Below are 27,319 nucleotides of genomic sequence, written 5' to 3'. Positions count from 1 at the left end.
TATGTGCTTGCCAGGAAGTTGATGAAAACCCTTACAATGAGTCACAGATATATTAGCTGTATCCTGAAACTATTTTTACCAGACGTCCAAACATCGTTTCAAACTAAGAGGAGAGATTCAGGAGCCTATAGACACAAGACTGACACACAGCCACGCTCTTAAGAGCTGTATGACACTCAGTAGGGATTCTTGTTTTTCACTCAAACACACACACACACCCTCAGCTTAAAACAAACAAGAAAGAGCCCACCTGCTCTGACTAAAGTGATAAACCCTGCCCTCACACCCCACACACACTGCATTATATCTGAACTTTTATTATTGTTACAAAGCATGTGCAATAGATATTTTTACACTGTGAATATTGTGGAAATTGTCATTTAACAATTTAATTTATTACATTTAATCATTTACTTTCTGATTTTGTTGGTTTATTGTAATATTATATTGTGTAAATTGTATACAGTATATTAAATGGTATAACAGTATAATATATTATTTATAATAGAATATATTTCTAACTCTGCACTTTATTGTGATATCCCCCCAAAATAAAATAAAATGATAAAACAAATAAAATGATCAAATAAAATATTTTGGACTCCCTTAACACATAAAAACTATCCATAATCAAACATTTTAAATAAAAAAATAAGATAAAACCAAATTAAAATAAAATAAAAAACATTTTGACACCCTCCTAGTTTACTAGTCACCCTAGAAATAATCAAAATTTTTAATTTTTTTTTTTTTTGCACTGGTCATCCTTGAAATGTCTATAATAATTTTTTTTTTAATAAATTAAATCAAATATTTTTCATTAGTCAAAATTAAAAAATGTCTGAATGTCAACTGCATTAGAAAATGCTAGAAATATCAAACCATGTTGCTGGAACGTTTCTCTTCACCAACCTATCATTTTCGTTCTTTTAATCAACAGTTTTTTAATTTTTTTTTAGGGATGTATGAAGTCAGTTCTCCTCAAGTTCGCACAGGTGTAGAGAATCACATTAACTGGACAATTGCAGAGTGTCAGAATATATCCTAATCTACATGTTGAACTGTACTAATTTTATTCATTTCAGCTAACAAACTTTTGAACTCAAGAAATGTTTTGCAGGGACAGTTTTGTGCTACTATTCATTTACACAAAAGCAACTTGGTCTGATATAGATATTGATTCAAAGACATTTATACTTTGTTAATTCAGCGATAATCTAATGAAGAGCACGGCGCAGTAACTCAAGTGGCTCTGAATGAAAAGCAGCTGCTCGCTGGTTTCACGCTGCATGTTCCCGAGCGCTGTCTCTGACAATAAAGCAGGCCGTGAAAATGGACTAATGACGAATATGATTTGATTTCAATACTCATTCACTCCACTCGGTTTCTGTCAAAGTGATATATATTCAAGGATACGCTCTTCAGCTGCGAAAACAAAGCGCTTCGCTTGTAAGATCTCCGAGTGTGAGGGAAAGTCGGTCCCCGTAGTGCGATCACAGAGCCGGAGCCCATTCAGACAGATGTGATGGAGTTCGCTCAGGAAGCCAGACTGCGTGTTTTCACAATTCCTGCTACACAAAGTTCTCCTAAAAAAGTCCAGTCTGGATAACATCAAGCTAATTAAAAGAAAAAGCATGCTGTTTTTCCACAAGAAAGTCCTTAGATTTGGTATATTTTGACAAAGTGTGCCAACATTAGAAGCCAGAATTTTACACTCTTTTCAGTCTTGTGACCTGATATTTAATCAGGGAAATGAAAGAATAATTTACATTAATAAATGGCTAAGGAAATAAATAGCATATGAGATATGCTGTGTCTGAGCCAGTATGAAATTGCATGTGTTGACCAATGCCATCAATCTAAAGCACATTATGGCTCGAGCCCCAACGAAGTTCAAGTTCAAATTTATTTGTATAGCGCCTTTTTACGATACAAATCGTTGCAAAGCAGCTCTACGGGAAATTAAGTTTCCACAATACATTTATAAATTGCAGAAACGTAATATTTAACTTATGGCAAAATTTGGTAATTCTGTATGTTGTCTGAGCGTTGGCATCCTCTGAGGGGTTGGCATCATCTCTTCTCAGGTGTTTGGTCATCTCAGATCATTTAAGGCAGGGGTGCCCAACCCTGTTCCTGGCGATCGACTGTCCGGCAAAGTTCAGCTCCAACTCTAATCAAACACACCTGAAGCAACTAATTAAGGTCTTCAGGATTGCGTGAAAATTAAAGGCAGGTGTGTTTGATTTGGCACCCCTGATTAAGGGTTGGATCCAGACTGAAGCTTCTGTAATTCCTGTTAATCCCATGACAGAAACAGAGAAACAAATAGACACATAATTAGTTCCATCTAAGCAAAAATTATTTGTTAAACCCAAGCTAAAGAATAATAATGTACATTTGATCAGATATAACTGCAGTACAAGATTATAAAATGCATTGTGTGAATGCTTGGTTTGAGAGATTTAATCTAGATTTAAACAGAGAGAGTGTGTCTGAACCCCGAACGTTATCAGGAAGGCTATTCCAGAGTTTGGGAGCCAAATGTGAAAGAGCTCTACCTCCTTTAGTGGACTTTGCCATCCTAGGTACTACCAAAAATCCAGAGATTTGTGACCTTAGGGAAAGGGTTGGATTGTAGCGTGGTAGAAGACAAGTAAGGTACGCAGGAGCTAAACTGTAACGAGGAGTCAGTGACGTTAGGATCCATGTGCAGCTCTATTAAAACAGAATGCAAGTCAAACAGGCAGAGTTCAATCACGGGCTTCAAACACAACGTATAGGTAAGGCAGAATCAAAGTCAGAGTTCAGGCTGAAGATCAGGGCAGGCGGCAAACACACAGGATAAATCAAATGACAAGGCAGATTGAATCAGAGTAGGCAGGCGGCAGAGAATCAGAGTCCAGGTCATAGACGGGGAATCACACACGGACTAAACGCTCAGAAATGTTTGCATGGTAAGACAAGACTTCACAATGAGGAAGCTGGGAGAACAGTTTAAATAGTTCAGAGTCAATGGGAAACACCTGTGAGTGTAATCAGTCACAGGTACGGGGTATATGGGAAATGAAGTCCAATGATAGTTAGTACTCAGGTGATGGTGTCTTCTGGTGGTGAGCAGAGGGAGCCACAGAGGCTGAATTCGTGACATAAACCATTTAGGGCCTTATAGGCAAGTAATAATATTTTGTAAATGATACGGAACTGAATAGGTAGCCAGTGCAGAGACTGTAAAATTGGGGTAATATGATCATATTTTCTTGACCTGGTAAGAACTCTAGCTGCTGCATTTTGGACTATCTGTAGCTTGTTTATTGAAGATACAGGACAACCACCTAGCAGTGCTTTACAATAGTCCAGTCAAGAGGTCATGAATGCATGAACTGGATTTTCTGTATCAGAAACAGGTAGCATGTTTTTCGAAGCTTGGCAATGTTTCTAAGATGGAAGAATGCTGTTTTTGTAACATGGGAAATATGATTGTGAAAGGACAAGTTGCTGTCTAATATAACACACAGATTTTTGACTTTAGAGGATGTAACAGTGCATCCGTCTAGTTGCAAATTGTAATCCAAGAGATCCTTGTATACTGTTTTTTGGTCCAATAAGTAATATCTCTGTCTTATCTGAATTTAATAGGACTAATCCCGTATTTTCTAATATTACCAAGGGGCAACATGTATATTGAAAATAGCAGAGGACCTAGGACAGATCCTTGTGGTACTCCATACTTTACTGGTGATAATTGAGACCTAGGATCTAAACCATCTTAAAGCCTGCCCTTGAATACCAGTATAGTTTTGTAATCGATCTATGAGTATGTCATGGTCTATAGTGTCGAACACAGCACTAAGATCAAGTAATACTAGCAATGAGATGCAGCCTTGATCTGAAGCAAGAAGCAAGTCATTTGTAATTTTAACAAGTGCAGTTTCTGTACTATGGTGAGGCCTGAAACCTGACTGAAATTCTTCAGAGAGATCATTTTTTTGCAAGGAGCAGCACAATTGAGCAGACACAACTTTTTCTAAAATAGTAGACATAAACTGAAGACTTGAAATGGGTCTGTAATTTGCCAGTTCATTAGAATCTAGTTGTGGTTTCTTAATAAGAGGCTTAATAACCGCCAGATTGAATGGTCTTGTGACCTAAAGATAACGATGAGTTAACAATATTGAGAAGCGGTTCTTCTGCTACAGGTAACAACTCTTTCAGTAGTTTAGTGGGTACCATACAGGATCTAATAAACATGTTGTTGGTTTAGATGCACTGATAAGTTTATTTAGCTCTTCCTGTCCTATAGTTGTAAAGCACTGCAGTTTTTCTTTGGGTGCGATGAATGGAGCTGAAATACTAGAATCTAAATTTGTTATTGTATTTCTGATGTTATCTATTTTATCAGTGAAGAAATTCATAAATTCATTACCATTACTATTAAACTGTGAGGGAATATTTAGATCGGGTGGCGTCTGTTTATTTGTTAATCTAGCCACTGTGCTAAATGAAAACCTTGGATTGTTTTGGTTATTATCTATGAGTTTGCGGATATGCTGGCAGCTTTTAGAGCCTCTCTATAGCTGGACATACTGTTTTATGATTAAAACGATGAGTGGGCCCGGTGACGTTTTGCTTGACTCCCAAAGAGTTTATTAGGTCAGTAAACGCAATCCTAACACACGAAGCACTTGATGTGGACCGACTAGGTCTATACACAATATTTTTAACATAAGACTGGCCCATACTGAAAACATGTATATTTTCAAATGTATTTCAAAATATACGAAACGACAACAACAAAAACATAAATATATTTTCTACCAATTTATTTTTCAGCCAGTTTTTTTTATATATCTTTGAAAATATATTATAAAAATAACTTTTTTAAAGCATTAAAAATATATTTAGTCATCCATGTATTTCAATCCAAGAAATCACATTGACCTGTCGCATTTGAAGAACAACTTATGTTGTCTATATAACTCGTGAACATTTCAGTGTTATTTTACTATTATTTAGATACTTGCCATTTTTATTACTAATTTGAATCAGCTTTTATTTTTAAATTGTATTATAATTTTTATTAAAATTTTAGTCATATTTTACATCATTAAAATTAAAATGAGAAATGTTGTTTGAATCTAGCTTAAATACATTTTTTTAGATTTTATTTTATTTCAGTCAAAGTTTATTTTATTTCAAGCAACAATTTTTTTTTTATTTTTACAATAACCTTGGAATAAAACATTTGAAGCAGCAAATGTTTCAAAAATAATTTAGCCTATATGTAGGCTTCTGTAAAATTGGAAATTTTCCTTCTATATAAATACATTTTTGGAATAAGAAGGTTGAAACTAAAGATATTTTTAGTTTCAAAAATATATTTCATGGAGATTCCCTATTTATATAACATGTATTTTGCATATATTATCATTCACTTAGCTGTACAAAAAAGCCCATTATGCATCTAAATATTGCAAACTGATATTTGTGATCATATTATTTTAATGTATTGTCATAATGAGACACACACTGCTTTGTAGCACAAATAGTTTTACCTTTTACTGTGCTTTGTTATTCTTCTAGTTATCTATAGCAGCTAATGATTGGGAAGTCTCACATATTCACAGAAAACAGCTTTCTTCAGTGTTGCAACATAAGGTGGGTAGTGTCAGAAGAAATCAAAATGCAATATTACATCACCAGAGGATTGAGTGTAGCATTCAGCACAGGTCCTAAGCTGGTGACCTCGGAGCTTGACCTTTGCCCCCGAGTCCCTGTGTCCTTCATGTGTGTCCAGATGTCCCACTGAGACCGGTTCTCACTCTGCTGTCTATTGTGAGGAAGTTCTTGAGCATTAGAAAACATCGGCTCAGAACGGGACTGTGATCATCCCAGACTGACCTCCTGAGCCCTTCATGCAGAGGAGCGCTGGAGGTCCTGGGTGGTCACTGCAGGTCTACGGCTTCAGAATCAGACTCCTGTGGTTCAGGTCAAGCTGCTAAATCACTCCTCTTCCTCACCACAGCAGGAGACAAAACTAGCAGTAACACCACAGCTCTGCTCAACAAGACACTTGAATTGAGGAGGCATTCAAGTCTGGAGAACAAATGCTGCAGGACGAGTTACATGATAAAATTAATACTTTATGGTTATTATTATATATATTTTTAGATGGTTATTATTATGGAGATATGGGGTTATTCCATTGTTATTTATTATCACTGATATACTATTATAGCATTATTGAATTTTGAATTAGTTTTGTGTTTTCATTTTATTGTAGTTAAAGTTTACATTATTTTAGCGCATTACGGTAAATTACTTGAAAATGAGAAACGTTAACTATAATAACCCATGATTTGGTAAAAAAGCAACAAAAAAAGTACACTGCCATTCATAAGTTTGGGTTTAGAAAGACATAAGTATATAATAATAATATAGTTATAATAAGAAATGTTTCTTGAGCAGTAAATCAGAATATTAGAATGATTTCTGAAGGATCATGTGACACTGAAGACTGGAGAAATGATGCTGAAAATTCAGCTTTGATCACAGGAATAAATTATATTTTAAAATATAAAACAATAGACAGCATTTACCTTAAATTGTAATAATATTTCACAATATTACTGTTTTTACTGCATGTTTGATGTAGCCATGGTGAGCAAAAGACATTAAATAATCCTTAAGACCCAAACTTTTGAACAGTAGTGTTAAAAAAATATGAGCAGCAAACATCACTTATAATGCTAATAAAATTACAAATCAAAAACATTATGTTCATCACAGGTTGTGAATGAAATGTGAAGTTGAGACATTAAAAAAACATTCATTCAAATACAGAATCCAAATCAGCAGTAGAAAGTGAACTATTCAAGGAATGTGTGCTGTTTTCATGTTGGAAAACAGCACATGCTGACCTCTTTAAGACAAACTATAAACTAAACGATATAGTAAACAGCGCTGGAGTTTATATTTAGTGCCTCCAGCCAGAGAATGCAGCAGTACATAGAGAGGATGCTTGACTCTGAGGTAAACACACACACACACACACACACACATACACACACTTCCCAGAAGGGCCTCAAACTCAAAACCTTTATCTTCCACATCAGATCCGTCCTTCTCTCGAGGTACAAGTACATGGTGTAGCTTTACAGAGAACATTCTGAGAGTTAAACAACATTTAGATGCACCAATCACAAGGAGTCTGCTTCAGGATGTGAGCCTCGGAAATTAAATGAAAGGAATGGAGTGACATGAGGATTGAGGGAATTAATTTACTTTTAATGCAAGAAAGACTGGCAGATGAATACTCTAGGACAAGGGAGTTCAAGCTTTTTGATTCCTATGACCCCTTTACACTGAATTAATACAAAGAAAGAGCTAGCACATTGAATGAAACAGTACTGAAACAGTATTTCCTTGTAAAATGTTGAAGAAAAAAACTTTTAAAAATTCAAAATATACAGTATTTGTTTTTGTTGTTTTTTTATGGTGTATTAATATATAACGGCAGTTCACACACACACACACATCCCCCCCCCCATGTATGAAGGCCCAAAAAACTTCAAATTTAACAAAATTTAACAAAAAAAAAAACATTTGTGCTTGACTTAAAATTATAAATTAACTTAATTTGTCTCTTTTTTTTATTTACTTTTAGTAACATTAGAAATAAATTACATTTCTGTTTTTAATATAAATTCCTTTTTCCTTTTAAAATATATTTTTATTTTTACATATTAAATTTTAATTTAATAGTTTTATAACAGGGCTGTCAGCAGAATAAAATCACCACATTTATTTTTAAGTGTGCGAATGTCGATGCATTAGAATTGGAAAATACCAAAAGAAAGTGTCATCATGCTTTTCTCTTCACTAATTTCACTTTAATTTAATTCTTGCATTTATCTTTTAATCAGCAGGTTTTTTTGTGATTTCTATTGGATGTATGAAGCGAGTTTTCCTCCAATTCAAACGTGTACAAAATCACATTAAATATGGATGTTTTTACAATCGCTGTGTCTCAAGTCAGTCAAATCTACATAGAATAATCACAATTAATCTCATCATTTAAAGCCAGTCTCTAGAAAGCAAAATGAACCGGTCATATAAAATTTGTTAAATATATTTTAAAAGTTTGCATTAAATGTGTTACTTTTTTTCCACTTAAATGTTTTGCAGGTCCAGTTTGAAAACGTCTGCTCTAGGAAACACAACCCACACTGAAACTTTTTACTGCTTGAACTCTCATTGAGTGCGAGGGCATTAAAATGCTTCATTTGACGGTGCGGAAGCTGCCCTAGCTGTGCTTTCTGTTGGACGTCTGAAGAGAGGGTGCGAGTGGATGACCTGTCGGGAAGAATAAAGCCAAAGCGGAGTGATTCTTCACAGGCGGAGCTCAGAAACACGGCACACACTGGCCTTCAGTCCGACTGTAACCAAACCCTGCTCAACTCTGCTCCGCCGGGTGTGAAGCTGTCAGGATGTGACCTCTCCATCGCAGCCGTGTCACGAAGGCCCACCTACATGGACAGACGCACCTGTCAGAGCCCGTTCCAGCCCTCCATTCACTTCTCCAGCTCCCAAACCTCGCTGCACCCTCGTCCCGCGGCGTACAGCCAGGTCAAGGATTGTCTTTAAATAGGAGACACCTGCCCGTTGTGTCCATAGCTCAACTGTCTGTGATCTCACACTACTTTCTAAGTCTGTTCAGTGCACTCCGAGCACATCAAGCACATGAAGCGCAGCAGGTTGAAGGCAAGGCATCCCAGCCACGCGGCCCTGAACACCACACAGCCACGCTCTTCTTCTGTAAATGCCTGTTCGCAAGATTTACATTCAACATTTCACTGTTAACACGCCAATTAAAAGACATCTGGAAACACTTCAGAACGTTCCTTAATAACGTAAACAAACATGAAAAATGTGCTGTTTTTACAGTGGATTTGGGCCAGTTCTTTACTGTAAATTTAACAGGGTTTTTTCCCATTGTACATTCAGCCATGGAGCATCCAGTCGTCTGGTCACTGTATCAATGAAAATGTTACAAGCCTGAAAGAATCTCAAGGACAGCGTTTGCTGAAGCAAAAACATTTGGAGGCAGGACATAAACGAAGGAGTTTTCAAAAAAAGTTTTGATCCACCAGAATCCATCTGAAGATGTTATTAAAAGTTTTTTTTAACCCAGGCAGCATTTCATTAACCCAGCATTATATTTTCACTGTTTCTTCATGCCACAAATGTAACAGTAATGCACTTCAGTTACAAAATGTAAGGAGAAAATGGCTTTAAAACTAAAATCTCATATACACTACCATTTCAGAAGTAAAAAAATAATAAAAATAAGTAGTATGTTAGACAGTAAGCACATTTATATTATTATAAAACATTTCTATTACAAATATAAATGCTGTTGTTTTGAACGTCCTATTCATCAAAAAAAAAAAAAACCTTAAATGCATCTGTTTCTACAAAAATATGAAGCAGCACAACTGTTTTAAACACTGATAATAATCAGAAATGTTTCTCGAGCAGCAAATCAGCATATTAGAATGATTTCTGAAGAATCATGAGACACTGAAGAATGGTATTAAATTGTAATAATATTTTTATAATTTTACTGTATTTTTGATTAAATAAACTCAGCCTTGGTAAGCAGAGGAGACGTCTTTTAAAAACGTTCAAAAAATCTATCCAATCCAAAACCTTTGAATAGTAGTCGAAAAAAAAAAAAAAATACAAAATCTAACTATTGATGTTGATTCAGTTTTATGGATAAGAGATCATACATTCCAATTGTCCAAATACTCAGGTTGAGAATTGGTGTAATTTAACAGACTAAAAATATTTAACATAAAAGGATGACAATATATTTTGTGTGTTACAAAAATAAACACACCCTTTAAAAAAAATAAAATTAAGAATGGCAATCTTGCTTCTAAACTTAAAAGCTAATTTCTGCCACTGATCTAGAGCAATCCTCTATAACTAGTCTGATAACTAGTAGGTTACTGGTTCAATCCCATTGAGGAGGAAGCCAATCTTTTACCATTAAGTGCTTAACCAAGACCACTTGTGTTTCTCCAGTGGAAGTGAATCTGTGTGCTAAAAGAGATTCAAAGCCTCAGTTAAATGACTACTGTACATACAGACTGACAGAAAGAAAGAAGAGTAGCAGCTGATCACAGTTAAACAGTAAACACACAGCAAACAAGCCATTACCCACCAGCCGCACATCTGATGCACCACACATGAATAACTATAATCACATTCTGATATGTCGCTACTTGATTCTGAACAGCCTGGAGCAGAACTTCATGCCACAAAAAAAAAGGATAAGATGTGGTTTATGAATCCAGATCGTCTGGATACCAAACAGAAGGATTTCCAGGAACAGCGCCTGACAGCACACACTCTTTAAAAATTCCTAATATTTCCATTAACCTTTTGGTACAAGGACCCTGAAAACCCCCCCATTACCGCCGTGAGTCATGAGACAAGCAGCTGGAGTGTTTGCTTCCGCCGCACACATAAACATCCAACTGTTTGTTTGAAAAAAAAAAAAGAAGAAGCCAGGTTGATCAGGTGGAAGTTTAAATGCTAAACATGAGCTTTCCATAAACCGGTGCTAATGTCTTCCAATCATGTAACACTAACTGAATTGAGGAAGATGTCATTTTTTGCAACAGTTTGCAACAGACAGTTATTGAACTGAATCAACACTGAACTGACTTCAGCTGAATAATGACACTATTTGTTTTTTTTTTAAATCTGTAGAACTGCTTTATAGATGAAATTAGTTTAATAACTGATGAATTTTACAACATTAACACACTTGTTTATTAATGTGAAGCAGCTTTTAAATAATCTGCAAGTACTATATAAACATTTATTATATAATATAATAGTATTTATAATATTATATATTATATGCTATACTATAAACTTTAAATAAAAGTGTTTATAAAATAAAACTATTATAATAGTGTTATAAATATTAACCTATTAATTTAAAGATGTTTATTTAATACATAAAAATATATTTTAAGTTTACTGCAAAATATGCATTTATATATAAAACTCTTTCATTTAATTCTTTTAATTTCTTTGCAGAATCATGGGTAATGTAGTTCTCACCCCAGGAATTCCCGTTAAATGTGATTATTTAAAAAATAAGCTGAAATAATATATCATCAATTAACAACCTTGCAGCTCACAATAGGTCCATTAAAATCAATTACCATATACAGTCCTGGTCAGAATTATTGTAACCCTTGGCAAATATGATCAAAGAAGGCTGTGAAAATAAATCTGCATTGTTAATCCTTTTGATCTTTTATAAAATAAATAAATAAAAATCACAAAAATCTAACCTTTCATTGGGTAATAAGAATTTAAATTGGGAGGAAATATCATTATGAAATAAATGTTTTTCTGTAATACACATTGGCCACAATTAACGGCACCCTTTTATTCAATATTTTTTGAAACCTCCATTTGTCAGTTTAACAGCTCTAAATGTTCTCCTATAACGCCTGATGAGGTTAGAGAACACCTGACAAGAGATCAGAGACCATTCCTTCATCCAGAATCACTCCAGATCCTTCAGATTCACAGCTCCATGATGGTGCTTCTTCTCTTCAGTTCACCTCACTCATCTTCTACAGAGTTCAGGTCAGAGGACTGGAATGGCCAGCAGAAGCTTGGTTTTGTGCTCAATGGCCCATTTTTGTGTTGTTTTTGAGGTTTGTGTTTGGATTATTGTCCGGTTGGAAGATCCAAACATGGCCCATTATAAGATTTCTAATAGAGTCAGTCACTTGTTGATTTTTTTATCTGCTGGTATTTGATAGAATCCATGATGCCATGTGTCTAAACAAGATGTCCAGGACCTCCAGCAGAAATATAGGCCCACAACATCAAAAATACAGCAGTATATTTCATTGTACACATGGGGTACTTTTTATCCCTGTGTTCACCAAACCCATCTTGAGTGTTTGCTGCTAAAAAGCTCATTTTTTGTTTCATCTGACCATAGAAGCCAGTCCCATTTGAAGTGCCAGTCGTGTCTGATAACTGAATATGCTGGAGTTTGTTTTTGGATGATCTAGGAGCATTTTTCTTGAATTTTCCTCCCAAACAACATGTGCTGATGTAGGTGAAGTTTGACTATTTTTTTTTAAAGGTTTTCTGACCCCGAAACTAAACCTTTCTCTACAATTCTCCAGCTGAGGTCCTTGAAGAGTCTTTAGCCACTCAAACTCTCCTTCTCACCGTGCATTAGGACGATATAGACACACGTCCTCTTCCAGGCAGTTTCGTAACATTTTCTGTTGATTGGAAATTCTTAATTATTGCCCTGATGGTGGAAATGGGAATTTTCACTGCTCTAGCTCTTTTCTTAAAGCCACTTCACTAATTTGTGAAGCTCAATTATCTTTTGCTGCACATCAGAAATATATTCTTTGGTTTTTCTCATTGTGATGGATGATTAAGGGAATTTGGGCTTTGTTTTCCCTCCTATTTATATTTCTGTGAAACAGGAAGCCATGGCTGGATAATTTCATGTTCATAATCACCTGGAGTGCTCAAAATTGTAATTATGAATGGGAATATACTTCAGAGATATTTTACTCATAAGAATTTCTAGGGGTACCAATAATTGTGTCCAACGTGTATTTGAGAAAAACAATTATTTCATAATGAGATTTTCCCCCAATTTCAATTGTTTTAGTTCAATGAAAGGTTAGATTTTCGTGATTTTTGGCGCCGGGAAAATAACGTATTTTCCTGGTGCCCCTTTATACTGTGGCCGTGCCAGTAGTGACGTCATAGGCTGTCGCCGGCCAATGTTATTGTCGTGTTTAGATATATACTTCAAGACACCAGTCACGCCGAGGCGTTCCCCATAGCGACCCCTAGAGGACGCAGGCCGAAGTTCCCTTGAAATGGAAATACCATTATTTTAATTATTAAAATACTTATTTTATAGGTGGTATCAACAGTGGTATAGAGAATCCTGTAATTTGACTTGTATTGGTACCAACAAATGTAACCTGCTACCGACACATCACCCACTGAAGTTCTACTATAACATACAATTCTTATGCATTTTTAGGGGGCCGTTCACACAGAATGCATCTTTGCATCTAAAAACACGAGACGCAGCACTCAGGAATGGTTTAGAAAAAAGCACAGAATAAAATGCTTTCTCTGTCATGTTGCCATCAAATAAAACAGTTGCCATGACAATTTGTTGCTGTAAATAAAAGCTTGCAATGCTTGCCCCGCCTCCGGCGTCTTCTGATTGGTCCACTGCTTTGGAACTGACATTGATGAGCGGCGCTGCATGTAAAAGTTGAAATTCTTTTAAAAAGCAGTGCTCATGTGCGAGATGCTGCAAAAGACATGAGGCACGAGCGTAAAGGTCGTACACGTCCATCTAGTGCGTGTTTACATAGAAAAATAATGAAAAAGTAGCACATTGGAATGGAAAAACACGTTGTGTGTGAACGGCCCCTTACAAAAGAAAAGCCCATTTCAGACTGAATGTAGAAATCTTGATAATACTTTAATCCACCTGGTCTCATGATCTGGTTATACACACAGATGGATATACATGTGCAAGGTGCAGCAAACAAGTGGATGCTGATTGATTTAATGGCACACGTCAGAAGAGCAGCAGAAAATCAACAGTGACAATCATTTGTTGTGTGCTGTTGTGCATAGCCTGAGATTAAAGAGAGCATTATTAAAGCAATCAAGCTGACTCAGCTTAAAAAATAAAGCATCTTAATGACGTGATTAAAATACTGTCTAATAAATACTAAATACAGCGGAGTAAAAAAACAGGAGAAAGCAGCACATTTCCAGTCTCTGCTGGGCGCTGCTGTGGCGCACAGGGACGGACTCTTTCCCGCCTACGTGGCATCTTAAAACAAGCATTACCATGTTTGAGGTGAGGTTGCCATGGATACCGTCCAGCATATGAGGTGAGGTCACTTCCTCCATCATGCGATTGGCTCAAACATCTCTGGAGGTTTGACGGCTCGCGTTTGTGTCAGTCAATCGGCTGGGATGTCGGTCACCAGTGATATGGTGAATACTATCAGCTGCGTGAAAGGGACGTGGCGTCAGATCCCGTTGGTCAGGTCCTGGATGACGTCCCCCTTCACCAGCTTTCGGAGAAACTCTTTCTCTTTGGATATGTTGTGTGTCCATGACTGGGTGTGTGTGAGAGAAAAAGAGAAACAGAAAGAGCACAATAGGGTAAACGCTCATAAGTTGGTCACGTGCTGCGTTTAAAAGAGCTATGACGTCTGCACATGCGGCTTTGCTTTTGATTTCACAAGCCACAAAAGCGGTTCGGACGGTCTACCTAAAGTAAACATGTGCAACAACAGAGGTGCTCTTCTAGGTAAAGAGAGAAAATGACAAGTCACTGTGAAATACAGTGCCATCTACTGATTTGCCATTTAAGCTGAATCATCCTTTTAATAAAATAAAATGCATCATCTAATTACAAAAAAATAATAATAATAATTTTGCACCTGAAATAGGTCAGTTTCACACAGCACAGGTGTTTTGGATAAGTATTTCACGTTGCATCACAAAAGCCAATATAGTGTTTGCTACCTATTTTAATCTTTCTGGTCACCGCTGTGATGCTACTGAAAATATAATCTTGTGCATGCATTTTTATGTTTTGCAAACTTAACCCTCATATTGCATTCAAAATCTGTACACTATTATACCATTACACATCCGTTTTGACCTGAAGTATCATTATTTAATAACAGTAATAATTTAATGTTATTCACCTAAAACCATTTTTCCCAAAATTGATGAGAAATTTTATCTGAATATTTCATTGTATGAAATTTATTACTGAATGACCAGTACTAACCCTATCGGAATTCATAGAATTGAATGAAAATTGATTCATAGAATTTAATGAATAACGATTGCTCAAAACAGCCCGAATTTATGAAACATACATATATCAAAAATAAATAAATAAAAGTGGTCAATTTTTAATTTTTTCCTTCTTCGTTCATCAATAGATGTACATACTCATGTTTATCAACTAAATTTTATCAAGTTTCTTAAAGCATTTGCAAGTTTCATTCCCTTAATAAAAAATATACATATATATATTTTTTTAGAAATGTTTATGTATCTCTTCCGGGTCAAAATGGAATGCGAATGCGTTATGAGGGCCATTATACAAACATGTAAGAAACATTACATTATACCGGTGTCATTATACAAATGTATGTCCTCATTTGTCACAAAAACGCGCGCACACACACACAAAGGAACTCCTGGCCTGACTAGACCATCAGAGATGAATCCTTATTTTTGAACCCCGTTAGTATCTTGTAGTATCTGACTGCTTGACTTTATTAGTAGCTTGGCAAAGCTACAGTATCAAAGTAGTTTCCTCAACACTGAAAGAAGAACACACACACAGCTCAGACTGCTAATGCTGCCTCATTACTCTGACCTCTCAGGTTTCTGCATGTTCCTGGAACAGAGAGCAGCGTGAGGTCATGTGACCTGTTTGTGGACGTGACTCAGTGGACGGGATATTCCCAAATATCATCAACCAGCGAGCAGACATATGATAAGACAGAGTTCAGAAATCAATCAGGTTTCAGAGCAAAAAAGTGACAGAAATCCTACAGATATTTGAAATATGAAGGGATATGAAAATTTCCCGCAGTGAATTTCTCTGTCATTATCTGCTATCAAACATGTCATACAAACAAAATAAAAGATCTTCATTAAGAATCTTTCATATCCATGGAATCTTTCAATTGCACAAAAGGCTTTTCAGAGTGGGAAAAAATGGTTCTTTTAAGAACTGTTCACTGAAAGGTCCTTTGGCAAACAAAAAATGTTTCTATGCCATCACCGTGAAAATCTCCTTGAGAGTGTAATATCTAATAATGGGGTTGAATGGGAACAATTCCCTGAAAATCAATTCCAGGGAGCTTTTAAATGCAGCTCACTAGTTCTGTAAGATTGAGAGAGAAATTCTTCAGATCAGGTGAGTGTGGTGCCGTTACCTCTTTGATTGCAGACATCATGAGTTTCTCATAGTAGTGCAGAGGTGCATGAGGTGTGTTCATGTCATATCCGAATCCGGCCACCGCCACCTCATCACAGTTATGGAGAGCCATCGTGATCGCAACAGTACCCAGTGTAGGAATATTCTGGAAAAACAAAACACTTTTAGTACTGCATGTCAATAAGTGTTCAGTCACAGTATATAAAAACCCCAACGGTCATACTTGAGCATGGAGGTAATTCATAGAACCTCAAGTTTAAGAAAACAAAAAGTTTCTAGTTACTGCAAATGTTCAAATAAAAGTTGCATTGTTTTGTTAATATGACTCATCATATACAGCCTCTTTATCAAGTATTTTCCATTGTCTAGTCTTTAATAAACAAACAAAAAACACAAATTGTTATATCGAATCGCAATAGTTTTATAATCGCAATACTCAATTACCGCAATATATACTGAATCGGCACACAAGTATCGGGATAGTATTGAATCTGCAGATTAGCGTATCGTCCCAGTCCTATAAAATATCTACTTTTATTTTATATACAAAACATAAACATTTGTATAAACACACATACATATATAAACCTGTGACTGACAGTCTTGAACTACGAAATCAAGACTAATCTCAATCAAGATTTTGATTTCTAGGCAATTTAAAAGAAAATTTACATTAATGACCAGAAATAATACAGTTATAATGATGCAAAAATGTACAAATCTGTAAATGATCAGTGATTCACTTACAAATCTGATTCAGACAGATTCGTAAATCAACCATTCAGACCAATTTTTTAAACCAAATTTTCAACGATTCACTGAAAAGAACTCAAAAGAATGATACATTTATAAATCAGTCATCTCTATAATGCATGTAGTTTGTATTTACAATATTGTTTGCACAAAAGTAACATAAAAGTATTAAATTGCAAAATGTCTGTTTGAACATGAAAAACATTTGTACTCAAGTAGTCATTTTCTATTAGTAATAAAACAATCAAGTTTTAATTCATTACAATATGCTTTAATTCAGACTACAGCACAGTGAAAAGAAGAGATGAAATGAGTCGAGCAAATGCTGAACCACCATGGATGGACTGGACACTCAGGGTAGTCGAGTGCACTGCTCACACACTTCAGTGCAGATAATGCACCGTGTGACTGACTTTATCAGAGACACAGACAGAGCGGGACGTGTGGGTATCAGCAGAGAGGGATCATCCAGTCACCACCTGATCCACTGAGGCTGGAGAGACGAGTCTGAATGTGAAAGTTATCACCACAGAGAGACACTCTCTGGACTAATCCGGCCCCAGACACTCCGCCTGCATGCTGATAACAGGAAACGCATCACCGCTCGAGCCCCTCCAACCGGGTCTCCATAGCAGCAGAGCGCAAACAGTCTCTGGATCAGGTGGAGATGTGACGGTCCAACACTTCATTTCAACTTCATCTCAAGGGGCTCAAAAATAAGGATGACCCATTGGGAGAGAGTTGAGGGTCATTTCAGGACATTTTCATAGATTTTTTTAATTTTTTTTTGTTTGTTTGCTTGTTTGTCTGTCTGTAAACTTTTAGGGAAAATCATCTTAAAGTATCTATCTGGCTATCATAGATGAGGTTTTGTTGAAATTGCAAGAGTGACTGTGCGAAAAGTTAAAGAGGTCAAAAATACAATTATATTATTAATAATTCTCTCTATCTTTGGAATGCATGTCATCATTTTACATAAAATGTTCAGAAATAAATAAAATCATAAAATGCTTAAAATATTTTATGAAATACATTACATTTATATATTATATATATATATATATATATATATATATATATTTTTTTTTTTTTTTTTTTTTTTACAAGTAAATAATAATGTAAAATAATAAATATATGTACTATATAACTAAAACTATATATGATTTTAAAAAAGAACTAAAAAAATAAAAAAATAAAAAAAATAAAAATCACTGCACCTTGACTCACAAATCCCAAAAGAACTTTTTAACAAACCTTAAAAGTCTTAAAACTAATCTAACTTTTTTTTTTAAGACTGGTCATAACTTTTTTCCCCTATAATTTACAAAATATAGTGGTCTGGTTTCACAGACGGGGCTTATCTTATACCAGGACTACTAGACCTCAGTTAAATTAAGATATTTAAGCAGCTTTTATAAAAATGCCTTAGAAGAAAACGTTACAGTTGTCCATCTTGAGACAGAACAATGGCACAGACATATTTTAAGATATGTCAGAGCAAGATATTTTCAGTTGAGACCACTCAAACATGCATTTTAGTCTGGTACTAGCCTTAAGCCTTGGGGAGTATGCATTTGTGTGTATTTTAAGCACATTTTTATTCTATAATAATTTTTAAATACATGCTTGTACATTTTTCACATATGCAAATGATATGTTTTTCATAAAATATTTAATTAAAAGCTAATTTGCAGTAATAATCAGAAAATATACGGTTACAGTGAATCAGATTTGTAAATGAATCACAGATCAATTACAGATTCGTAAATAAAACGTAGACTGGGCTAATTTGAATATGAAAGGTTAGACAGATTACCTCTTGTCTAACTAGTCCCTAAAACATAGGCTGTGTTTATGCAACTAGCCTCTGGTCTTTTTCAAAAAGGAGAAAGTTGCGATTCTGTTACGGCATGTTTTGGATTGACCGCTTCAATATTTATTCATTGTTTGCTCCTCACCCCTCTTCCCATGAGGCCATTGTGGTGTGGAAGGCCGATGAATTTGAAGGCCGCTTCCTGGATGAAATACGGGTTCAGGATCCGTATGTCTTCTGGCTCTCTGGGAACGTCACGTGCCACGGACTTCCAGAATCCCTCCACACGCCGCTGAAAAACATAGAGCGGAACACAGAAGACACTGAATTAATACAAGAAACAAATGAAAGAATAAACCTGCGTGACTTCGCTGACGGCCTTTACCAGCTTTTCTTTTCAAGCAGTCCTGCTCTGTGAATACGCTATTATAAACGCTGAAAGGCCTAAAGTGAAGCTGACACAGAACAGTCACTCACGGCCCGCTGAATAACGCTCTCAGCTGAGTAAATAAGCCGCTCACTTTGATAATCAGAATAAAAAGGGTGACGCTAGCAAAGCGCTGAAGCCAAGAGCGTGTCCGAACACAGAGCTCTCGCTCTCCTCATGGGAGGCTCACTTCACCTGCAGCTAATACGAAGGATCTTTCGGACGCACCTGGGAGAGAGTGACTGTTAGAAGCCGTAACACCGCTTGACATCCTGGAGCAACGACTCCTGTGGGATTTCATCAAATGGCATCCCGAGTCACGGTACTACAAATAAATACGCCGCGTATTTACGTCCTGCCCGGGTTTTCTTTTCAAGGGAGGGACAGGCTTTACAGAGGGTCGCGCAACTACACAAAAACAAGGGCTTTGGCCCAGGGAGCCTTACTTGTGGTTTTCTGGTGTAACACAAAGAATGTGTGATACAAGGTGTAATACAAACCACGTGTGTCACAGCACAGCTATCAGTCACATCGGCCTGGTTTAAGACGTGCACAAACTCCTCCCTTATTACTATCCAAATGCTATCAATGAAGTTTGACCTTTTTTGAATGTTTTTAGCTTTTTACATTATAATTTGTGCCAGGTTTGTTATTTTGCATGAGTAAGTCCTAGCGTTCTAGACACTGATAGAGCATTGCATATGCTACTGAATACACAGATTTCCAAGAATTTCATTTTAATCCGATTTCATATCATAAACAATAGCTGGCGTTTAAAAGTTTGCCACAGTCGTTTTTTTCATGTTTCAAGTCTCTTACGTTCACTAAGGCTGCATTTATTTAATCAAAAATACAGCAAAATTGTTAAATATTATTACAATTTAAAACATCCATTTTCTATTTGCATATATTTGAACATATATTTTATTCATGTGATCAAAGCTGAATTTTCAGCGTCATTACTCCAGTCTTCAGTGTCACACAGTCCTTCAGAAATCATTCTAATATGCTGGTTTGCATATTATTTGCATAGATTTGATGAATAGAAAGTTCAAAAGAACAGCATTTATTTGAAATTCAAATGCTTTGTAACATTATAAATGTCTTTAAAGTCACTTTTGAGAACTTTAATGTGTCCTTGCTGAATAAAAGTATTAATTTCTTAAAAAAATATTACTGATCACAAACTTTTGTCATGCATACATTTTTTTTAGTCTTAAAAGTCATCGCTACACTCAAGGCCTGGCCAGGATTACTAAGGACGCAGAAAGCAGGTGCAGGATAAATGCTGACATATTTTGAGCGAGCACTGAAGCAGAGCTGAATCGATCTGTTGTTGGGTGCTGGACTCATAGGGCGAGAGTCATAAACACACAGGTGGAAAATGTGACGTGGCTCGGGCAGAGAGAGATGAACACAATACCCTGCATCGTGGAGAGGAGAGGGGCCATTTAAAAGCCCCATGAAAAACAAGAAGCGCAAACAAAGCCACAAAGGCAAGGAAGACCCTATATCAATCACCCGGTGGCAGGATCCACCTCCTACATCGCACGAGGCCTTTGTCTCTGATACCTGTCACCGAGCTGCTTGAAACAGACCTGCAGAAAAGCTGACTAATGATTACAAACTCTGAACTCTGGCTGATGTCTGCTGATGCGTCCAAATGACTCATTGTGCTGTATTACAGACACGGTCACTCAACACTGCCGTTGCAACAAGCAGAAAACTAATCTGTAAGAAAAAAAGTTTTCGAAAAATTGTGATCACCCAACTTTTTCAGCAAACTTAGTTCTGGAAATATTTTTCCAAATTATATGAGATTTAAAAAGAATTCTAAAGATGAGCATTTCATTGCAATTGATGAAATCATAAACCCTTTGTCAACAAGCAATTTTGTCCCTGGCAATATAAATACTTGTCTTGAAGCTCAGGTTTGTCTTGAAAAGAGCAGATGTTTGTCATCTTCAAAACTCAATTTCTCTATGGACAAAATGAATGGCATTTGACTTCCGGAAACCTCCTCGTGATTAATTTACTCAAGCACATGAATCTCTGTATCAACCTAACGAACCAGTCACTGAGTGAACTCTTAGTGATTCACTTACTGAATCATAAGTCATTACTTTCGGTCATATCCGACTATCTGATGAGCACATCCACACACATACTTTCTCTGATGGGTAATTCCCAAACCCCTTCGTTTTTCAAACTTCCCTTGCTTTGGTTAAAAGAGTTCCTGACACATTTTTGAGGGATGATGCTAGGCTGTAACCTGTGGGCGTGGAGTGGGCCCTGTGTTTGCCTGCGCTGGAAGCCATTGTGGCTCATTCACTACAATAGCTGCTCTCAGTCGCTCTGACACTCTGGAGGTGCGAGTCGCAGATGTTATCACAGAATCCATCAGTTTCCAGCGGGCTGAAACACACTGTGGCATTCATAAACCACTGTGGTTTTCTGCAGCCGTCTGTGGAGTGGTAGGGGCCGCTGACCCTGACATTGACCCCCAGCCCTCTGTCTCCTCATGTCTGAGTCACCAGACTCTGAGGACACTTGACACTCACAAATACCATTGTATTGCAGTGTGTAAGCTGAAGATGTCATACAAAGCATCTAATGATTCATAAGACTTGAGCTCTGTTCCGAACCATAGAGAGCTGCCTACCTAGACAGCATGCTCAGTATCACAGGAATGGTCCGGATGAGAATGCTGACAGAAAATAGGAGATCAGAAAAGAAGGATCCACTAAATCGCTTTCAAATTGAGTTTGTTGGGTCAAACACTGAATCTTCTCGAGTTGAATTAAATCTTCTCAATTTCTCTAAATCTTTCTTAATGTTCTCAAATCATTGCAAACCTTCTAGAATGTTCTCAAATTTGAGTAAAATCACATCATCTTAGTCTACCTGAATCTTTTGAAATTCATTGTTTCTTTTTAAATATGACCACAGTTAAATGCTTTTAAAATGTTCCTTCTCTTCGCTTCTCGTCAAATCCTCTCAAATAATATCTTTTTCTCAAACATTCTTGAATGTTCCCAACGTTGTTGAATCAAATCATCTTAGTCAAATGAAACCATCTTTTCAAATTAAGTCACTTCATGTAAAAAGTTCCTTCTCAGGTCACATGAGATCTTAATTTGAGAACAGTTAGAGAAGAATAGATTACATGTGACCCTGGAGCACAAAACCAGTCACTGGGGTATATTTGTAGCAGTAGCCAAAAATACATTGTATGGGTCAAAATGATTTATTTTTCTTTTATGCCAAAAATCATTAGGATATTAAGTAAAGATCATGTTCTATGAAGCTATTTTGTACATTTCCTACCGTAAATATATGAAAACGTAATATTTGATTAGTTTTATGAATTGCTAAGGACTTCATTTGGACAACTTTAAAAGGCAATTGATTTGTTTGCACCCTCAGATTCCAGATTTTCAAATAGTTTTATCTCATAACAATGATAGGACAGCTTATTTATTCAGCTTTCAGATGATGTATAAATCTCAATTTTGAAACATTGACCCTTATGACTGGTTTTGTGGTTCAGTGTCACATACTTTTTCCTCAAATCTTCTTAAATTTGAGTCACATCTAATCATCTTAGTCAAATCTTGTATTTTCAAATTCAGTTGTTTTCTGTATCTTCTTGTGAAATGTCCTTACAACGTTCTTCCTCTTCCTCTTCTTAAATGCCCTCAAATCATCTGAAATGGCCTCAAAATTGTGTCACATCAAATCATCTTAGTCAAATTAAATCTTATCTTTTGATCAATCATTTTTTAAATCATCTTGTGAAATATTTGTAAAAAGTTTCTTCTATACTCTTCTAAATCACGTCAAATCTTCTCTATTATGTTCTCAAATGACCGCAAACCTTCTAGAATGTTCTCAAACTTGTCAAATTACTTTTTTTCTTTTCTTCAAATTGTCATTTTCTTAAAAGTTCTTGTGAAAAGTTCTTGCAAGGTTCCTTTTCAAGTCCCATCAAATCATCTTAATGTGAGAACATTTAAGAATAGATTAGAGAATATATTAAATGTCCTCAAACGATCTCAAACCATCTTGAATGACCTCAAATTTAAGTCACATCAAATCTCAAGTATTCTCTAATCTGTTGTTAAATGCTCTTCAATTTTCTCGGTTCTTCTTAAATGTTCTCAAACCTTCTTGAATGTTCTCAAAGCATCTCACAACTTCCTGAATGTTCTCAAATTTGATTTGCATCAAATCATCTCAGCCAAATTAAATATTATCTTCTCAAATACAATCTTTTCTCCTTTAGTTTTTTAATCTTGTCTTCTAAAATGTTCTTTCAATGTTCCTACTCTTGTCTTTTGCAATTAGTCATCCAAAGCAGCTCGACATGACTCACTGCACCAACAGTGGAAACAACAGCAGCTAGTTTATTGACCCCTTGTCCACCTGCTCATGTTTGCCTTTCTATATGGCTGTGTTTGAAGCTGATTTCAAAGAGGAGACAAAAGCAGAGGACAACGACCCGTTGGACAGCTGACATGACCAAAACCTCCTCGGCAGATCTTGGGCTGGCCTAACATCTCACATATGGTGGCATTAGTCTAAACAGGCTACTGATGATTTAGCTGTTTTGACGCATCATTTACGACAAGATATCTTGGCCGTTCTTTTGCTTTCAGAAGACATAGCTGCCATTTAATCCCAAATCAACAGAGATTGAAGTAATGAGAGTATTTCTGCGTCAAAGAATCACAAGCAAAGACTACGGCCAACAAACACACACAAAGGAAAAACATCTACTTCATCTCTTGACCTCCCAATTATCCTCATCAGTATTCCTGTCTGAATGTTTTGAACGGAAGAATATTTACAAGACAGTCTGCACACTTCAAAACCTTCAGCGAATTAACACGTTCCGCTTAATTTCATGTGTAAATGAGAGCCGTGATTGTAGCATGCAGTAGGACGTGAATGAATGTTTCACATGGACGGGTCAGAGACGGATAATGCTCTCAAAGTGGAAGAGACATTTTAACTGAAAACAATTATCGGAAGAATTTATTTCACTGCTCTTTGCCGCAAAGTTTTTTGGTTTAAGTCTGTTTATCATTATGCAAAATTACACAAATTCGACTTAAATCGGTTCATTTATTGTTCAGTTTGTTCAGTAAATCACTGTTTTGGCAGTAAACGGTAATGGATCTATTTCAAACGCACGCTATGGCATGAAACTATTTCTTTTTTCCCCTTCAGAGTAAGCAGTATTTTAAGAGAATGAAACATAAAACCCTTTTAAGACTTTTAGAAGCAAATTAAATAATTTCAGACCAACTAAATAACACCAGTCATGTTTTCCACTAAACTGAACATGCTAAACATTTCCAACAAAATATCATAGTTACTGTAGTATATTCATGTGCAACCATTACTGATGAATATTTCTACAGAAAAAAAAAAATCCAACAGTTATAAACAAATATTAAGCTGATAATAAGAAATCTTTCTTGAGGACCAAATCAGCACATCAGATTTTTTTTATACTTTAGGTTCCTTTTTTTTCATGGCTTTAAATGTTGAAAATGTAACTTTTTTATGATCCCTTCACCCAAGAACACTTATGTCCCAGATCCAAGATATTCATATGTTTCTCCTCTGATCTTCTAATGGCTTTTCAGCTGGCGCTGGGAATTCTAATGGAGCAGTATACAGAAGGCACAAGAAATGTTATCAGTGTTTTTAGAAAGAGAAAGACCCAGTCAAGCTGCTGCCCAAGGGAAACGTATTTCTAAAGATAGGCTATATCAACAAATCTCAGCCACTAACCTTATCAGGATACAGAAAGACACTGTATTTATCTCCCACTACCTGTGTGTGGCCATTATGTGGTTTGCTTTGCATAAATCTCTACTGACTTTACAAGTCATTTTCTTTAAAAGTAATCCAGAAAGATCATTGGAGATCAATTTGTTACATTTGCATACTCAAACATTGCTTACTACATTATATCTACTCTGGCCTGCAAAAATAAATAAAAATAATAACATTAAATAATAATTATTATGATACAGAGTCACTGAAAAGTATCCAGCGCTAAATGTGTGGCAACAGAAATATTACAAGTAACTCCTCATGACCAGTTACACACCGGTGACTTTTATTAGAGCGCTGTGACCCGGGGATACAAATAATGCAGAAATGTGAGTGAACTAGAGTCAGCTTTCATCACGGGAGAAGGTCCTCTAACAGAAGAGAGGCCAGATGTGTGCACCATTTTCATTAGCATTCTGGAGATAACGCAGAGACAGAGCTGCTTGACTAAACCCAAACCGGCGAGATAAGGTGGCCATTCTCCAGGCCAGACCACACAATTAAGCACATCGCTGAGTTCCTGTCAGTCACCTGAGGAAACGCTACACTGGCTGACTCACAAAGACATCGGCCTCGCACACAGCTGCATATCAAAGCCACGACAAACACAAAGCCCACATCCACCTCTACTTCATTCACCACAATCCCAAAGCAGTTTCATAGGTACCTGTGGTGACAAACCTGTCCAATATTTCATAAACTCAACTTTAGAAGTGGTTAGCTTTTGACTCAGATATTTGATTCAGCAATGCCTTGTTTTTACTCCATGCAAACGTTTTTAATGCACATTCTGCTGATTTGTCACCAAGATAATAATATCTAGCTTTCTAAAAGAGATCAATACTGCAAGAATGACTTGAAAGCATCAGTAAAAATGTGTTGAAACCTGCAAATAAATCAGTAATTTTTTTCCAGCAAAAGTGTTTGATATTTATGGTTACATTATAGCTGTTTTGTAACAAAAAATTGAGTAACACTTTATTTTAGGGTCTCTTAACTAGTTGCTTATTAGTTTACTAGAATATTAGCCATTAATCAGTACTAATTAAGCACATATTAATGCCTTATTCTACATCCCTAATCCTACCCAATGCGTAAACTTAACAACTACTTTACTAACTATTAAAAAGCAGCAAATTAGGAATTTATTGAGAGAAAATTCTTAGTTTATAGTAAGTGTTCCCTATTCTAGTGTTACCAAAAATTCTATGGAAAAAACTAAAGAACATAGCTTATTTCTAAAATTAAAAATGTCTTAAAAATACATTTTTGACCCTAGGCATTCATATTTAATATTATTGTTCAGAGCACACACTATGCTGCCCCCTACTGGTAAATGTGTACATCAGCAAATACTCTTTCTAAACCCTCTTTTTAAACACTTTGACTGATTTACTATCAGCAGACATTTTCTTGAGCATTTTCTGTGCTGGAGATCTGTGGAATAACATAAAAAAACCAGAACTGAGAATACTGCATTCCTAATGCTGCGTACAAATAAAATCAAATTAGCCCACAAAACTTGAAAAAATGCATTAAATTAAAAAAATAGAGCAGTTGAGTCCATTATGCGTGGTCCGATTTTTGGATGCCTTACCAGCTTTTCATTAAACACCATGTGACGCAGCCATTTGAAGTCCATGGTTTTAAAGGCAGATAAGACGAAAAGCGAGCTCTTCTCGTAGCGCTCAGTTTTCTGGATGGCTCCTTCAGGGTACGTGATACGCATGGTGGTCTTTGAGCCGACATCCTTCTCGAACCCGACGACTGGAGCCTCGTTCAGTCTAAACCCAGAGGACAAATCAACATGAAATCCAAACGGTCTCCATTTACTTTCTGCTATTAATGTACATGATTCAGCTGTGAACATTATTAACGGTTTATATTTGTATTCAAAATCAGTTATCAAATGTAACAACTTGCTCCTCTTCTGAAACAACAACTGATTTGTGTTAGCATGCCAATAAAATATTTTACTTTGATAATAACTTACCGTACGACAACATCATACTGATCGATTTGGGATCCCAGGGACTTGTTGAACAGAATGCCTCCGTTGCCAATAATAATACATTTCTTACAACTTATGCTACAGGAGAAAATGACAAAACATGATTACAGAAACTGATCCGCTGTACAGCATCACAAGTCTAGAGAATGAAAATATAGATTTTTTAATATATGAGATATGGTTCATCATAGATAGTTCTTTCAAAAGAAAAGGAGTGAGTGAGATTGTGTTGGTGTTTATGTGGATGTTATAATTACCCGTCCAGTTCTGAACCAAGTGAATATCTCTTTGTAGCTTTTAATATATGATCGATGATATTTTCTGTAGACAAGAGAAAATGCAATAATTAGCTTATTTAGAGAGAAAAACTACATAAAAACAGAGGTCTGA

The 27,319-nt window shown here is 36.1% G+C and overlaps 1 protein-coding gene across 10 annotated transcripts in view; it reads right to left on the bottom strand.

Annotated features, from left to right (window-relative positions):
- Positions 1 to 1,888: 1,888 nt before the first annotated feature.
- LOC306879154 (CMP-N-acetylneuraminate-beta-1,4-galactoside alpha-2,3-sialyltransferase-like) overlaps positions 1,889 to 27,319 on the bottom strand; it is a 51,224-nt gene continuing 25,793 nt past the window's right edge. For 9 of the 10 annotated variants that reach the window (XM_079431918.1, XM_079431916.1, XM_079431914.1 and 6 more), the window contains 6 exons: positions 27,187 to 27,250; positions 26,912 to 27,007; positions 26,516 to 26,702; positions 18,790 to 18,936; positions 16,077 to 16,223; positions 13,557 to 14,228 (listed from right to left, as the gene is read on the bottom strand). In XM_079431918.1, coding sequence (XP_079288044.1) covers positions 14,139 to 14,228; positions 16,077 to 16,223; positions 18,790 to 18,936; positions 26,516 to 26,702; positions 26,912 to 27,007; positions 27,187 to 27,250 — 731 coding nt within the window. In that variant the 3' untranslated portion in view covers positions 13,557 to 14,138. Of the gene's footprint in view, positions 2,297 to 13,556; positions 14,229 to 16,076; positions 16,224 to 18,789; positions 18,937 to 26,515; positions 26,703 to 26,911; positions 27,008 to 27,186; positions 27,251 to 27,319 lie in introns of those variants that run through there. The other variant, XR_013784993.1, reaches the window with a different exon arrangement.

The sequence above is a fragment of the Barbus barbus genome, assembly GCF_936440315.1.
Source record: "Barbus barbus genome assembly, chromosome: 13".
Taxonomy (NCBI): domain Eukaryota; kingdom Metazoa; phylum Chordata; class Actinopteri; order Cypriniformes; family Cyprinidae; genus Barbus; species Barbus barbus.
Note: the sequence above shows the minus strand (reverse complement) of the source record. Positions and strands in the feature narration are given on the sequence as shown.